Source organism: Panulirus ornatus, chromosome 38 (assembly GCF_036320965.1).
Source record: "Panulirus ornatus isolate Po-2019 chromosome 38, ASM3632096v1, whole genome shotgun sequence".
Classification (NCBI taxonomy): Eukaryota; Metazoa; Arthropoda; class Malacostraca; order Decapoda; family Palinuridae; genus Panulirus; species Panulirus ornatus.
In genome coordinates this window covers 27,983,053-28,001,246 of record NC_092261.1, presented here as the reverse complement: position 1 = coordinate 28,001,246, position 18,194 = coordinate 27,983,053, and the positions used below count along the sequence as shown (strand labels likewise).

The window sequence follows — 18,194 nt, the reverse complement described above, 5'->3', positions numbered from 1 at the left end:
ACAAACGCACTACTACATTAAGTGAAAATAAAGCATTATACTTTGATATCTATGTCTCTTCTATTCTGCATCTAGGTGTATTATAGAGACATTTTTAAGCACCATTTCAAGACATGGCCGCACCTTGCAGCGTCCAACCCTTCCCTCCCTCCCTCCCTCCCTCTCCCTTCGACACGGCCGTATGGTTTGTGAAGTCGTGAAAATATTGATATCTTTCAGTCAACCGTTACTCTTATGTACACGTTACATACGTACGTAGTACAGTACGCTTGAGGCACACGGTAACAGATCACATGTGACCTTACGTACGTGTGGCCTCGCCCATCTCGTGCCGTCACCCCTGGTGGGTTGTGTTTCTTACACCGTCAGCAGAAACACCAGCAAGCGGCGGCCACGACCACAGCAGAGGGATCCCCTCCTACTCACACACACCCACCCTGCCCCAGGCTCTGCGGCCTCACACAGCCTCACCGAGCGTGGCGTAGATGAGTTCGATGTTCATGGCGACGGCGTCCTCCTTGAAACACTCGAACAGTTCGATGATGTCCGCCGCCATTGCCATGTAGGCTAGCAACAGCTGTGAGAGCTGCTCCCGCGTCAGCTGACCTACACATAAGAGTATTATATACATTATCCACGAAGTATATACATCATTAATATATACATCATACAACGGTATGATATTGTGAGCAGTTCATGTATGGTGTGTGATGAAATGATCATTACAGATGATAACAAGATTACTGAAGTGGTCACCGCTTACTGTCCACTTTTTAATGACTTGCCACTGTGAGAGCAGTGTGAGTCCTCAGCCTTGACCAGCAGTATGACTCACCCTTGGGCAGCAGTATGACTCATCCTTGACCAACAGTATGACTCACCCTTGACCAGCAGTATGACTCACCCTTGACCAGCAGACTCATCCTTCAGCAGCAGTATGACTCATCCTTGGGCAGCAGTATGACTCACCCTTGACCAACAGTATGACTCACCCTTGACCAGCAGACTCATCCTTCAGCAGCAGTATGACTCACCCTTGACCAGCAGTATGACTCACCCTTGACCAGCAGACTCATCCTTCAGCAGCAGTATGACTCACCCTTGGGCAGCAGTATGACTCACCCTTGACCAGCAGACTCATCCTTCAGCAGCAGTATGACTCACCCTTGGGTAGCAGTATGACTCACCCTTGGGCAGTACCTGGGCAGCAGTATGACTCCCCCTTGACCAGCAGTATGACACACCCTTGACCAGCAGTATGACTCACCCTTGGGCAGCACCTGGGCAGCAGTATGACTCACCCTCGGGCAGTACCTGGGCAGCAGTATGACTCACCCTTGGGCAGTACCTGGACAGCAGTATGACTCACCCTTGGGCAGTACCTGGGCAGCAGTATGACTCACCCTTGGGCAGTACCTGGGCAGCAGTATGACTCACCCTTGGGCAGTACCTGGGCAGCAGTATGACTCACCCTCGGGCAGTACCTGGGCAGCAGCATGACTCACCCTTGGGCAGTACCTGGACAGCAGTATGACTCACCCTTGGGCAGTACCTGGGCAGCAGTATGACTCACCCTTGGGCAGTACCTGGGCAGCAGCATGACTCACCCTTGGGCAGTACCTGGGCAGCAGCATGACTCACCCTTGGGCAGTACCTGGGCAGCAGCATGACTCACCCTTGGGCAGTACCTGGGTAGCAGTATGACTCACCCTTGGGCAGTACCTGGGCAGCAGTATGACTCACCCTTGGGCAGTACCTGGGCAGCAGTATGACTCACCCTTGGGCAGTACCTGGGCAGCAGCATGACTCACCCTTGGGCAGTACCTGGGCAGCAGTATGACTCACCCTTGGGCAGTACCTGGGCAGCAGTATGACTCACCCTTGGGCAGTACCTGGGCAGCAGTATGACTCACCCTCGGGCAGTACCTGGGCAGCAGTATGACTCACCCTTGGGCAGTACCTGGGCAGCAGCATGACTCACCCTTGGGCAGTACCTGGGCAGCAGCATGACTCACCCTTGGGCAGTACCTGGGCAGCAATATGACTCACCCTTGGGCAGTACCTGGGCAGCAGTATGACTCACCCTTGGGCAGTACCTGGGCAGCAGTATGACTCACCCTTGGGCAGTACCTGGGCAGCAGTATGACTCACCCTTGGGCAGTACCTGGGCAGCAGCATGACTCACCCTTGGGCAGTACCTGGGCAGCAGTATGACTCACCCTTGGGCAGTACCTGGGCAGCAGTATGACTCACCCTTGGGCAGTACCTGGGCAGCAGCATGACTCACCCTTGGGCAGTACCTGGGCAGCAGTATGACTCACCCTTGGGCAGTACCTGGGCAGCAGCATGACTCACCCTTGGGCAGTACCTGGGCAGCAGCATGACTCACCCTTGGGCAGTACCTGGGCAGCAGCATGACTCACCCTTGGGCAGTACCTGGGCAGCAGTATGACTCACCCTTGGGCAGTACCTGGGCAGCAGCATGACTCACCCTTGGGCAGTACCTGGGCAGCAGCATGACTCACCCTTGGGCAGTACCTGGGCAGCAGCATGACTCACCCTTGGGCAGTAGCCAACGTCCCACAAGCAGCATCACCAACAGCACCTGCTCCAGCACACGGACCCACTGCTCGATTGGCAACGCTAAATCCAACTTCTGTAAGGCATTGGTAAGTTCATCACATGAGGCACTCACCTCATTATCTCATAAGTCCATCACATGAGGCACTCACCTCATTATCTCATAAGTCCGTCACATGAGGCACTCACCTCATGATCTCAAAAGTCCATCTCATGAGGCACTCTCCTCATATTTTCATAACGTCATACCAACACATGCACAACACACATTCATGTCCCATGGATAGTAGTTATGGATACAAGCACTCATATATATATATATATATTTTTTTTTTTTTTTTTTTATACCTCGTCGCTGTCTCCCGCGGTTGCGAGGTAGCGCAAGGAAACAGACGAAAGAAATGGCCCAACCCCCCCATACACATGTACATACACACGTCCACACACGCAAATATACATACCTACACAGCTTTCCATGGTTTACCCCGGACGCTTCACATGCCTTGATTCAATCCACTGACAGCACGTCAACCCCTGTATACCACATCGCTCCAATTCACTCTATTCCTTGCCCTCCTTTCACCCTCCTGCATGTTCAGGCCCCGATCACACAAAATCCTTTTCACTCCATCTTTCCACCTCCAATTTGGTCTCCCTCTTCTCCTCGTTCCCTCCACCTCCGACACATATATCCTCTTGGTCAATCTTTCCTCACTCATTCTCTCCATGTGCCCAAACCATTTCAAAACACCCTCTTCTGCTCTCCCAACCACGCTCTTTTTATTTCCACACATCTCTCTTACCCTTACGTTACTTACTCGATCAAACCACCTCACACCACACATTGTCCTCAAACATCTCATTTCCAGCACCTCCATCCTCCTGCGCACAACTCTATCCATAGCCCACGCCTCGCAACCATACAACATTGTTGGAACCACTATTCCTTCAAACATACCCATTTTTGCTTTTCGAGATAATGTTCTCGACTTCCACACATTTTTCAAGGCTCCCAAAATTTTCGCCCCCTCCCCCACCCTATGATCCACTTCCGCTTCCATGGTTCCATCCGCTGACAGATCCACTCCCAGATATCTAAAACACTTCACTTCCTCCAGTTTTTCTCCATTCAAACTCACCTCCCAATTGACTTGACCCTCAACCCTACTGTACCTAATAACCTTGCTCTTATTCACATTTACTCTTAACTTTCTTCTTCCACACACTTTACCAAACTCCGTCACCAGCTTCTGCAGTTTCTCACATGAATCAGCCACCAGCGCTGTATCATCAGCGAACAACAACTGACTCACTTCCCAAGCTCTCTCATCCCCAACAGACTTCATACTTGCCCCTCTTTCCAAGACTCTTGCATTTACCTCCCTAACAGCCCCATCCATAAACAAATTAAACAACCATGGAGACATCACACACCCCTGCCGCAAACCTACATTCACTGAGAACCAATCACTTTCCTCTCTTCCTACACGTACACATGCCTTACATCCTCGATAAAAACTTTTCACTGCTTCCAACAACTTGCCTCCCACACCATATATTCTTAATACCTTCCACAGGGCATCTCTATCAACTCTATCATATGCCTTCTCCAGATCCATAAATGCTACATACAAATCCATTTGCTTTTCTAAGTATTTCTCACATACATTCTTCAAAGCAAACACCTGATCCACACATCCTCTACCACTTCTGAAACCACACTGCTCTTCCCCAATCTGATGCTCTGTACCTGCCTTCACCCTCTCAATCAATACCCTCCCATATAATTTACCAGGAATACTCAACAAACTTATACCTCTGTAATTTGAGCACTCACTCTTATCCCCTTTGCCTTTGTACAATGGCACTATGCACGCATTCCGCCAATCCTCAGGCACCTCACCATGAGTCATACATACATTAAATAACCTTACCAACCAGTCAACAATACAGTCACCCCCTTTTTTGATAAATTCCACTGCAATACCATCCAAACCTGCTGCCTTGCCGGCTTTCATCTTCCGCAAAGCTTTTACTACCTCTTCTCTGTTTACCAAATCATTTTCCCTAACCCTCTCACTTTGCACATCACCTCGACCCAAACACCCTATATCTGCCACTCTGTCATCAGACACATTCAACAAACCTTCAAAATACTCATTCCATATATATATATATATATATATATATATATATATATATATATATATATATATATATATATATATATATATATATATATACAAACCTGCTGTTGGGGATGAGAGAGCTTGGGAAGTGAGTCAGTTGTTGTTCGCTGATGATACAGCGCTGGTGGCTGATTCATGTGAGAAACTGCAGAAGCTGGTGACTGAGTTTGGTAAAGTGTGTGATAGAAGAAAGTTAAGAGTAAATGTGTATAAGAGCAAGGTTATTAGGTACAGTAGGGTTGAGGGTCAATTCAATTGGGAGGTGAGTTTGAATGGAGAAAAACTGGAGGAAGTGAAGTGTTTTAGATATCTGGGAGTGGATCTGGCAGCGGATGGAACCATGGAAGCGGAAGTGGATCATAGGGTGGGGGAGGGGGCGAAAATTCTGGAAGCCTTGAAGAATGTGTGGAAGTCGAGAACATTATCTCGGAAAGCAAAAATGGGTATGTTTGAAGGAATAGTGGTTCCAACAATGTTGTATGGTTGCGAGGCGTGGACTATGGATAGAGTTGTGCGCAGGAGGATGGATGTGCTGGAAATGAGATGTTTGAGGACAATGTGTGGTGTGAGGTGGTTTGATCGAGTAAGTAACGTAAGGGTAAGAGAGATGTGTGGAAATAAAAAGAGCGTGGTTGAGAGAGCATAAGAGGGTGTTTTGAAATGGTTTGGTCACATGGAGAGAATGAGTGAGGAAAGATTGACCAAGAGGATATATGTGTCGGAGGTGGAGGGAACGAGGAGAAGAGGGAGACCAAATTGGAGGTGGAAAGATGGAGTGAAAAAGATTTTGTGTGATCGGGGCCTGAACATGCAGGAGGGTGAAAGGAGGGCAAAGAATAGAGTGAATTGGATCGATGTGGTATACCGGGGTTGACGTGCTGTCAGTGGATTGAATCAAGGCATGTGTATGGGGGTGGGTTGGGCCATTTCTTTCGTCTGTTTCCTTGCGCTACCTCGCAAACGCGGGAGACAGCGACAAAGCAAAAAAAAAAAAAATAAAAAAAAAATATATATATATATATATATATATATATATATATATATATATATATATATATATATATATATATATATATATTCATTCATACTATTCGCCATTTCCCGCATCAGCAAGGTAGCGTTAAGAACAGAGGACTGAGCCTTTGAGGGAATATCCTCACTTGGCCCCCTTCTCTGTTCCTTCTTTTGGAAAATTAAAAACGAGAGGGGAGGATTTCCAGCCCCCGCTCCCTTCCCCTTTAGTCGCCTTCTACGACACGCAGGGAATACATGAGAAGTATTCTTTCTCCTCTGTCCCCAGGGATATATATATATATTTTTTTTTTTCTCCCCCTTTTCTGCCTTGTCGCTGCCTCCCGCGCTTGCGAGGCAGCGCAAGGAAACAGACGAAAGAAACGGCCCAACCCACCCCCATACACATGCACACACACACGTCCACGCACGCAAACACACACACCCACACAGCCCTCCATGGCCCACTCCAGACGCCCCACATGCCCCGCCCCAACCCACCGACATCATCAGGGGAGACACAAGAGGGAATTATAACAGTCAGTTGATATACAACGAAGAGACGAAGCTAGGACGCCATTTGGTAAACATGTGATTGTCCAAGACAGACAACGAGCGTATCATAAACTTATCATTTTACAAATTTTATCAACAATAAAGTTATCTGATTTGTATACACCATCACTAGTATTAAGTATATGATTCTTTGTGTATTTGATAAAAGAAGATCCAACGATATTTCTCGTGGTAATAGAGTTAGAGTTAATAACTGAGATGTCATTACTCCAGTCAATACAATGATCATAGTTTTAACGTGATTAAACAAGGCATTTGATTCTTTTCCCGTTCTTATACTATATTTATGTTGCTTAAGTCTAACAGAAAGATCCTTGCCAGTCTGCCCAACATAAAACTTATCACAATTTCTACATGGCACTTTATAGATGCACCCAGGAGAATTTTCTGGTGAATTCCTGATTAATATATTCTTTATAGTATTGTTGTTGCTGAAGGCAACATTTACATTAAAGGACTTAAGCAACATGGGAAGTAAAGTAAAATTATCATTAAAAAGGAGAACTAAAAGATTTTTGGTGTCAATGGGAGGTTTGGGCTCAACTCTATAAAATGATTTCTTTGCTAATTAAAGGGATTTATCAATGAAAGATCTAGGGTACTTAAACTTAGATCCAATAGAATATATCTTCTCAAACTCATCGTTAATAAACTCTGGACTGCAAATATGTAATGCCCTAAGGAACATAGATTGAAAGGATGATAATTTAACTCTGTCATGTTGAGATGAGTAATAATGGATATATGAGCATACATTGGTAAGTTTTCTGTATATGCTAAACTTAGACTTGTTTCCTTGCCTATGGATCATGCAATCTAAAAATGGTAACATATCATTATTTTCATTTTCTACAGTAAATTTGATGGAAGGTACTAAATTGTTAAGTAAGGGGAGAAATACTTGTAAATTTTCATTTGTTGGCCAAACACAAAGAACATCATCTACATACCTAAACCAAATTGCATTAGAAGGTAAGATATCCTTTAGTAATTTTGTTTCAAAAAATTCCAGATAAAGATTACTTAGTACAGGTGAAAGAGGGTTACCCATTACCATACCAAATTTTTGAGTATGATAATCTCCATTGAATTGAAGAACATGGTCTTTTATACACAATTTTATCAGTTCAATGAAATAAGACTTTGAAACAGGTAAATGAATATCATCCAAGACATCAAACAAATATTGTAAAAGGTTAAAAGGTCATCAACTGGAACTTTTGTGAAAAGTGAGGAAACATCAAAGCTAACTAGTTTAAAATCAAAATTAACATTGATATTGTTTAGCTTGTTGACTAAATCTACATTGTTCATGATATTAGAATTTGATACCTTACCCACTAAAGGGCTTAATAAAGAAACTAACCATTTTGACAGTTTATATGTGATGGAGCCAACTGAACTCACTATAGGTCTTGCTGGAAAATTTTGTTGATGTGTTTTGATAAGTCCATACATATATGGTAATGAAGGGGACAACGATGAAAAACTTTTGATAAGAGAACCATTACCTTTCAACAACTTCATTTCTTTACTGAAATGGGATTTAACTTCTAAGTTTTTTTTTTTTTTAGAATATGTTGTGTCATCATTTAAAAATAATTCATTTTAGATGAATAGTTACTTTTGTCTAAAGTCACAACAGTGTTAGCCTTATCTGCTTTAGTAATATGTATATCCTTGTCTTTCTTTAAGGTGTTAATAGCTCTTATAAATCTTTTAGGGCAATTAGGTTCCACTGGTTTTGACAAACTGGCATACACTGAACCCTTGCAGATATCAATTTCATCATTCGTTAAATCACTGTATTTCACTAAATTACAAAAAGACTTTGTGATATCAACACAAAATTTTCCAGCAAGACCTGTAGTGAGTTCAGTTGGCTCCATCACATATAAACTGTCAAAATGGTTAGTTTCTTCATCAAGCCCTTTAGTGGGTAAGGCATCAAATTCTAATATCATGAACAATGTAGATTTAGTCAACAAGCTTAACAATATCAATGTTAATTTTGATTTCAAACTACATAGCTTTGATGTTTCCTCACTTTTCACAAAAGTTCCAGTTCATGACCTTTTACACGCACCCACGCACATATACATACCTATACATCTCAACCTATACATACATATATATATACATATATATATATATATATATATATATATATATATATATATATATATATATATATATATATATATATATATATATATATATATATGTATATACACACACACAGACATATACATATATACACATGTACAAAATTCATACTGTCTGCCCTTATTCATTCTCGTCGCCACCCCGCCACACATGAAATGAAAACCCCCTCCCCCCACATGTGCGCGAGGTAGCGCTAGGAAAAGACAACAAAGAACACATTCGTTCATACTCAGTCTCTAGGTGTCATGTATAATGCACCGAAACCACAGCTCCCTTTCCACACCCAGGCCCCACAGAACTTTCCATGGTTTACCCAAGACGCTTCACATGCCCTGGTTCAATCCACTGACAGCACGTCGATCCCGGTATACCATATCGTTCTAATTCTGTCTATTCATTGCACGCCTTTCACCCTCCTGCATGTCCACACCTCGATCACTCAAAACCTTTTTCATTCCATCTTTCCACCTCCAATTTGGTCTCCCACTTCTCCTCGTTCACTTCACCTCTGACACAATATACCTTCTTTGTCAATCTTTCCTCACTCATTCTCTCCATGTGATCAAACCATTACAAAACACCCTCTTCTGCTCTCTCTACTACATTCTTTTTATTACCACACATCTCTCTTACCCTTTCATTACTTACTCGATCAAACCACCTCACACCACATATTGTCCTCAGACATCTCATTTTCAGTACATCCACCCTCCTCCGCACAACTCTATCTATAGCCCACGCCTTGCAACCATATAACATTGTTGGAACCACTATTCCTTCAAACATGCCCATTTTTGCTTTCCAAGATAACGTTCTTGACTTCTACACAGTTTTCAACGCTCCCAGAACTTTCGCCCCCCTCCCCCACCCTATGATTCACTTCCGCTTCCATGGTTCCATCTGCTGCCAAATCCACTCCCAGATGTCTAAAACACTTCACTTCCTCCAGTTTTCCTCCATACATCGAAGGGACGAAGCTTTGGCGTCCTAGCTTCGTCTCTTCGATGTATATCAACTGACTGTTATATTTCTCTCTTGTGTCTACCCTGATGATGTGATTATTACACGTGTTTCATTTTCCCCGTGGACTCATAGGAATATATATATATATATATATATATATATATATATATATATATATATATATATATATATATATATATATATATATATATGATTTTCACGAAACGCTTTTTCAATAAAAAAAGCATTCTTTTTCTTTTGACAGAAAACGCTTTCGTGGTGACTTTGATGTCATCAAATATTTCACAATTAAAAGTAAAATTCCTCATATGATAAATACAAGAATAAAATATTAGGGCAAAACATTCTCCAAAATACTGCAAATATGTACGATCACTCAAATAGATCCCCTAACATATCCCAGTAAATGTCTCCATTAATCCCCACTCCACATTAATCCATACACAGTTCTACAATTGCTACAAATAATCCTTTCACCCTAATTAATAAATCCCCAGCTATTCACTAAATAAATATACAAAATTATACAGTAAGATACAAGATGATATCCTATTTACATGATTTACACCATGTTAAACGTACACGCCCAAATCAACTCTTATTTACAGGATTTCCTTACAATTCCTCCAATTTCTGAGAACTTGCTGCTGGAGTTCCTGATGTCGTGTGTCGAGTTGACCCGCAGCTCCTTCAGTCCCAGCTCCATAAGCCAGATGGGCGGCACCACGGACACCAAGTACAGGAACACGGACGGGCAGAACCTGCAGCAGGAGGGAGAGGGTTGGGTCTGACACGGACGGGCAGAACCTGCAGCAGGAGGGGGTGGGTTGGGTCTGACACGGACGGGCAGAACCTGCAGCAGGAGGGGGTGGGTTGGGTCTGACACGGACAACAGCTGCGGGGATAACCCAAGTCTTATGGAGGCGAGGGAGTGGATCTAAGGACACCACGTACAGGGACGCGGGTGGATCCTGAGGAGAGAGAGAGAGAGAGAGAGAGAGAGAGAGAGAGAGAGAGAGAGAGAGAGAGAGAGAGAGAGAGAGAGAGAGAGGATAATGCCACCTGCCTCCATAAGTTAGGTTATTTTTCGTTATTTTGGGACCGCTAAATAATCACAAGATATAACGAACACTGGATATAAGGACCACAGGATATATACTGGGTATAAGAACCATTATATATATATATATATATATATATATATATATATATATATATATATATATATATATATATATATATATATAATTATATTTATGGATCTGGAGAAGCCATATGATAGAGTTGATAGAGATGCTCTGTGGAAGGTATTAAGAATATATGGTGTGGGAGGCAAGCTGTTAGAAGCAGTGAAAAGTTTTTATCGAGGATGTAAGGCATGTGTACGTGTAGGAAGAGAGGAAAATGATTGGTTCTCAGTGAAAGTAGGTTTGCGGCAGGGGTGTGTGATGTCTCCATGGTTGTTTAATTTGTTTATGGATGGGGTTGTTAGGGAGGTGAATGCAAGAGTTTTGGAAAGAGGGGCAAGTATGAAGTCTGTTGGGGATGAGAAAGCTTGGGAAGTGAGTCAGTTGTTGTTCGCTGATGATACAGCGCTGGTGGCTGATTCATGTGAGAAACTGCAGAAGCTGGTGACTGAGTTTGGTAAAGTGTGTGAAAGTAGAAAGTTAAGAGTAAATGTGAATAAGAGCAAGGTTATTAGGTACAGTAGGGTTGAGGGTCAAGTCAATTGGGAGGTAAGTTTGAATGGAGAAAAACTGGAGGAAGTAAAGTGTTTTAGATATCTGGGAGTGGATCTGTCAGAGGATGGAACCATGGAAGCGGAAGTGAATCATAGGGTGGGGGAGGGGGCGAAAATCCTGGGAGCCTTGAAGAATGTGTGGAGGTCGAGAACATTATCTCGGAAAGCAAAAATAGGTATGTTTGAAGGAATAGTGGTTCCAACAATGTTGTATGGTTGCGAGGCGTGGGCTATGGATAGAGTTGTGCGCAGGAGGGTGGATGTGCTGGAAATGAGATGTTTGAGGACAACGTGGGGTATGAGGTGGTTTGATCGAGTAAGTAATGCAAGGGTAAGAGAGATGTGTGGAAATAAAAAGAGCGTGGTTGAGAGAGCAGAAGAGGGTGTTTTGAAATGGTTTGGGCACATGGAGAGAATGAGTGAGGAAAGATTGACCAAGAGGATTTATGTGTCGGAGGTGGAGGGAACGAGGAGAAGTGGGAGACCAGATTGGAGGTGGAAAGATGGAGTGAAAAAGATTTTGTGTGATTGGGGCCTGAACATGCAGGAGGGTGAAAGGCGGGCAAGAACTAGAGTGAATTGGATCGATGTGGTATACCGGGGTTGACGTGCTGTCAGTGGATTGAATCGGGGCATGTGAAGCGTCTGGGGTAAACCATGGAAAGTTGTGTGGGGCCTGGATGTGGAAAGGGAGCTGTGTTTCGGGCATTATTGCATGACAGCTAGAGACTGAGTGTGAACGAATGGGACCTTTGTTGTCTTTTCCTAGCGCTACCTCGCACACATGAGGGGGGAGGGGGATGGTATTCCATGTGTGGCGAGATGGCGATGGGAATGAATAAAGGCAGACAGTGTGAATTGTGTGCATGGGTATATATGTATAGGTACCACTGGATTTAACAAAAACTGGACATAAGAACCGCAGGATATAGCAACCACCTGATATAAGATGTACAGAATATAACAAAAACTAAGTTTGAGAATCACATAACTATCATTTGGATATATGGACCGCAGTATAGAGCAAACACCGAATATCAGGATCAATGTATGTATATAACAAACACTGAGTATAAAGACCACAGGGGATCAAAACACTGGATGTATGGATCACATGTTATAATAAATACTGGATGTAAGGATTGTAAGATATGAGGACCACGGAATATAACACACACTGGATATAAGAACCAATGGATATAACAAACACTGGACATAAGGGGACCACAGTATACAGCAACCAATGGATATGACAAATCTGGATACAAGGACCACAGAATCACTCAAATATTGGCTAAAGAACACTGGATTAAAAGATGAAAAACATCTACTGGATGTAACACCAGTGGTTCTTCTTTCCACTGGTTAGGAGGCAGTGGTCCGCCTTACTGCTAGTGAGGAAATGGTCCTTACCACTGGTGAGGAGGCAGTGGTCTAACTTACCACTGGTGAGGAGGTAGTGGTCCTCCTTACCACTGGTGAGGAGGCACTGGTCCTCCTTACCACTGGTGAGGAGAGTAGCACCCACTGCAGGAACGTACAGAGTTAGGAAGAACGTGTGGTGTGAGTTGCTGTCAAATGTTATGTGTGAGATGGAGAGACTGTCTCTCGTGGGCAGCAGCCTACGTATGGATGAGGCAGAGAGAAAAGAGACAGCAACTTGGGCGAAAGGAATGACGCTAAACAGCCTCTGAAGTGTTGGCTCATTGCACAGACATCATTCATCCTCCTGTAATCCTGACGGGGCACCACTGGTGACACACCTGCCTGGTCGCTGGCCACCCACCAGAGAGAGAGAGAGAGAGAGAGAGAGAGAGAGAGAGAGAGAGAGAGAGAGAGAGAGGATCAGCAACAAAGTAAATGAAGAACATTGAAAGAGAATGAGGAACAACAAGGATAGTACACAGGACCAGAGTGAAGGAAGGAAAACCAAGTTAACGAAGAATGAAAGAATGAAAGTTGACAGTCAGGAAAATCAGATGGTGCTCCAGTATAGACGCGGACACAAGAATGAAGAGAACGTGACACCAACAAACAATGATCATCAAGAACATAAGAAGAACAGAATGACGAACAACATGATACTAAAGAGGTAAGACGAAGAAATAAGAGAATCATCGAAACAACGAAAGAAAATGAATATAAACACCAGAGACCTGGCCCACCACATGAAGACACCACTGGAACTCGGCCCACCACATGAAGACACCACTGGAACTCGGCCCACCACCGGAGGACACCACTGGACCTTGGGCCACCACCTGAGGTCACCCTGGACCTTGGGCCACCACCTGAGGTCACCCTGGACCTTGGGCCACCACCTGAGGACACCACTGTAACTCGGCCCACCACCTGAGGACACCATTGGACCTTGGGCCACCACCTGAGGACACCACTGTAACTCGGCCCACCACCTGAGGACACCACTGGACCTTGGGCCACCACCTGACACCACTGGAACTCGGCCCACCACCTGAGGACACCACTGTAACTCGGCCCACCACCTGAGGACACCACTGGACCTTGGGCCACCACCTGAGGACACCACTGTAACTCGGCCCACCACCTGAGGACACCATTGGACCTTGGGCCACCACCTGACACCACTGGAACTCGGCCCACCACCTGAGGACACCACTGTAACTCGGCCCACCACCTGAGGACACCACTGTAACTCGGCCCACCACCTGAGGACACCACTGGACCTTGGGCCACCACCTGAGGACACCACTGGACCTTGGGCCACCACCTGAGGACACCATTGGACCTTGGGCCACCACCTGACACCACTGGAACTCGGCCCACCACCTGAGGACACCACTGTAACTCGGCCCACCACCTGAGGACACCACTGGACCTTGGGCCACCACCTGACGCCACTGGAACTCGGCCCACCACCTGAGGACACCACTGTAACTCGGCCCACCACCTGAGGACACCACTGGACCTTGGGCCACCACCTGACGCCACTGGAACTCGGCCCACCACCTGAGGACACCACTGTAACTCGGCCCACCACCTGAAGACACCACTGGACCTTGGGCCACCACCTGAGGACACCACTGTAACTCGGCCCACCACCTGAGGACACCATTGGACCTTGGGCCACCACCTGAGGACACCACTGGAACTCGGCCCACCACTTGAGGACACCACTGGACCTTGGGCCACCACCTGAGGACACTGACCACTTCATCTCTTCACCGTTCCTGGCGCAGATGGAGACGATGGCCTCGAAGGCCTGGAGCAGGAGCGGCGCCAGCATGTACCAGTAGGCCAGCTGGCCGTTCTTCAGGTCCACCAGCTTCCACACGGCCATGAAGGCGTGCGTGGCGAAGAGGGCGCGGGTGATGACCGCCTTCACGATGGTGACGAACGTCTTCATGTCAGGGGAGGGCGGGAACGGCGGAACGAACCGGGACGGAGGGACGGACCAGTCCTTGTGGGACCCTGGGATGGGTGGATGAGGTCACAGGTTGGAGGGGGAGGAGGGGGTTCTGATGGGACTCTAAGAACTGAGGAAAGGAACTGTTGCTCTCACGATGCTCGAGAACAAGTGAAAACTGACGAGTTGTGCTGCTATTTGGTGATGGGAGGATTGTGGTGATGGGTGGGGGTGATGGTGATGGGCAGGTGGTGGTGATGAGATAGTGGTGGTGATGAGAGGGTGGTGGTGATGGGAAGGTAGTGGTGATGGGAGGGTGGTGGTGATGGGAAGGTGGTGGTGATGGGAGAGGGTGGTGATGGGCAGGTGGTGGTGATGAGATAGGGGAGGACTAGGGAGGACTGGGGAGGACAGAGGAGGACTGGGGAGGATTCTGTAGGACTGGAGAGGACAGGGGAGGATTGGGAGGACAAGGGAGGACTAGGGAGGACAGGATAGAACTGGGGTGCTTCCTGAAGGTTGAGGGAGGGAGGGAGGAACGGGAGTCAGTGGAATCCGGAGGTCATGTGAGGGATGAGGGGAGGGAGGCAGATGGCTCGTTCTTGGATCCGCTGGTCCAGAACACATCGAGGAGTGCAGGAGATGCAGCCACTTCCCAGTTGTATGATTCACGCAGATGTTTACAAAATAAATAATCTATCTCAAAAAACCACATAAGGTCACTTCGTCATGTGTGTGCGTGGAGAGACGAGACAAACATGTGTATGTATTCACAGGAAACCACATTAACACTTATCATTAATCTGATTCACAACACTTTTTCTGAAATTGGATGATCCATCAGAGGAATGGCCACATTATATCGGATGTTGTGGCTTCGTGCGCAGGCGCTGTCACGACACAACTGGGACAACTGTGGCAAACGTCACTACGGTTGGGCTAGGCTGCACCGCTGGACGGGCCCGCTCGGGGCGCGGCAGACGCCACAGGGGAACGAAGCGGTCTGGAGATGTGAGGAGGTGACGCTAGGGAGGGAGGTGTGTGGCCAGAGAATGGCCCTCACCTGCGTAGGTGGGCTTGGCACCTGTGGCACTCCAGACACAAACACAGGGCCATCTGCTCTACCACACCCACTCCTGCCACAGTCTGCTCCTTGATCTTGTGTGGAGGTGAAATGATATGATCACTGTAGGCATGAGCAGTTGTATTATACGTATACTTTGGCTTCTTACTACTAGACTTAATAATTCAGTCGATAACTGATCATTCCTTTGATACAAATAACTCTCGTTCACATCATAGAGATAATATAAGATGAATGTGGCAAATATTCAACTTGACACCATTTCCTTCAACCCACACCCATCCGAGAGGAAGGCAAGCAGAATACATGAACTACAGTGGACACGTCCACACATTTACCACAGCCACAGTAAAACCCTCGAAGCTTCTCTCACGATCGACAAAGGGAGAAGAAGAATTACTCTTACTCACCTGAACACGTCGCATACTGCCATGTTGTCAGGAAAATAACAAAAAAGAAAGAACTAGAAGAATGGGATTTCTCCCGTAACACTGACGCCGTCCGTAAAGCTTGACAAAGTCATGCATATCTGTGGCCTTGTGAGCCACACCACTCGGGAACATGTAGAGGATATAAACAAATGGTCTTGACCTATACCAGGGTTGTGGTCCGGGTGAAGCACCTCCATGTACGCCGAGGATGTCTACAGACGCATTGCAAGACGGGTCAAGTTTGACTAACGTCAAATTTCGTTAAATAATTTGGTTATGTCAGGGGACACGATCATGGATTGACCCAAGACCCTGAGAGAGGAAGACCAGAGTCACATGAGAGTCATCTGCAGACCCTGCACCGATAGAGCCGTGGTGGTGGCCAGCAAACAGGGGATGGCATTGTAAGAGTGTGAGGAAGAGCGAAGGATAGTGTCAAATGCTTTCACAACATACTGTACTAGAGGGACGTTTAGCAGATCCAGCGCTGCTGGGGTACAGTGCTACACAAGCAGGACAAATGATTCCACTATTCCATGGCCACTTCTGTATACACGTGAAGATTAATGTTTCATAAGGTTATGATTTGAAAATTATATTCTCCTCAAGAAACAGATGGCATCTGGCTCTGATGTGCTGTACTCAAGCACACATTATGTACGAAAGCTTCCCCGGCTAATTCCACCCCCCCCCCCCCAACCAATCCCCCAAATCCCTCCCATCCCCAACAATTACCCTTAGTAATGAATATGTAACGTGTGTGTGTGTGTGTGTGTGTGTGTGCGTGTGTGTGTATGTATGTATGTATGTGTGTGTGTATGTATGTATGTGTGTGTGTGTGTGTGTGTGTGTGTAAACATCAGCCTATCCCAGTGAGGTATTTGTCACTAGGATCATGAAACACCCATCGTTGACTCACACGTCGAGACATTACTGAACATTATTGTAAAATTGTTTACTTATTACTGAATAAAATCTTAGATTGTAAGAATAATGAAAGTGACAATTAAAGTGACAGCGAAAATATATCGAATGTGGAAAAATGATAACCTAAATCAGTGGAGTAATTAATCCAGAAAAGTGAAAGAATTGCCTTGGTAGCATAACAAATGTCGTCAAACATTACACAGAACAGAGACGAGGGTTGGAGGGTATCTAACCACCTTGATGATAGTTTACCACTCCGGGTGAGAGGGTGGGTACAAACATGAACTAGGGATCACAGTAAACCAAACCTCAGTGCTACACGTGAGCAAGTCTTTTATAAAGTGTGCAAGGCTCGTCCTCCACCTGTGAGGGTAACGAGTCAATATGTCCACTCGAGACAATGATAACTTCAGTAGCAGCAGCAGAGCACCAGTCAGCGTCGAGCGAGGGTGAGGGAGGGTACAACACAACCCCGCGCGCCAGTGTGGGCCCACGGAGGATCATAACAGTGTGTGTATGTTTGTGTGTGGAGGGAAACAATGAGGGGTACCATGGACGTACGGACGGACGTAGTGCACGCGGGGGCGCGCCGCACGTGCATGGTGCACGTACAGGACGGCTTGACCTGTAGATTGTGGGACATGGCTCAGCGTGGCCTGCCGTGGACACACATACCGAGGTGAGGACGTGGTTCAGCGTGGCCTGCCGTGCACACACACACACACCGAGGTGAGGACGTGGCTCAGCGTGGCCTGCCGTGCACACACACACCGAGGTGAGGAGAGCGACTCCCGTGCAGCCGGTCGCCTCCACACGTCATCTTCAGTCGTTCGTTGTGAGGTAAACTTTTAGCGCATTTAGTAAACTTGCCTGACACTCGTGAATTATAGTGGTTTAGTAACTATGATTAACAAGTGTGCCAGGATGCATGACACATTACTTCTACCACTGTTGTTACATTTCGATGTTGAATGTAAGAATATTCGCCACCTTCCCATAGCCTACAGGAGGTGAGTGGTGACTGTATGGTTGGCAGGCCATTAAGGGATTTGACTTAAACTGCATTATTAGCTCCATAGTAATCTTCATCATCATCATCATCAATTATCAAGTGATTACT

The 18,194-nt window shown here is 45.9% G+C and overlaps 1 protein-coding gene across 2 annotated transcripts in view; it reads right to left on the bottom strand.

Annotated features, from left to right (window-relative positions):
- Nucleotides 1-17,846, bottom strand: part of LOC139760936 (uncharacterized) — a 29,978-nt gene extending 12,132 nt beyond the window's left edge. Inside the window, exons 1-4 of one of the 2 annotated variants that reach the window (XM_071684722.1) lie at nucleotides 17,750-17,846; nucleotides 10,126-10,267; nucleotides 2,560-2,656; nucleotides 472-606 (exon numbers count right to left, since the gene is read on the bottom strand). In XM_071684722.1, the coding sequence (XP_071540823.1) occupies nucleotides 472-606; nucleotides 2,560-2,656; nucleotides 10,126-10,212 (319 nt within the window). In that variant the 5' untranslated portion in view covers nucleotides 10,213-10,267; nucleotides 17,750-17,846. Of the gene's footprint in view, nucleotides 1-471; nucleotides 607-2,559; nucleotides 2,657-10,125; nucleotides 10,268-14,435; nucleotides 14,692-17,749 lie in introns of those variants that run through there. The other variant, XM_071684723.1, reaches the window with a different exon arrangement.
- Nucleotides 17,847-18,194: the final 348 nt, after the last annotated feature.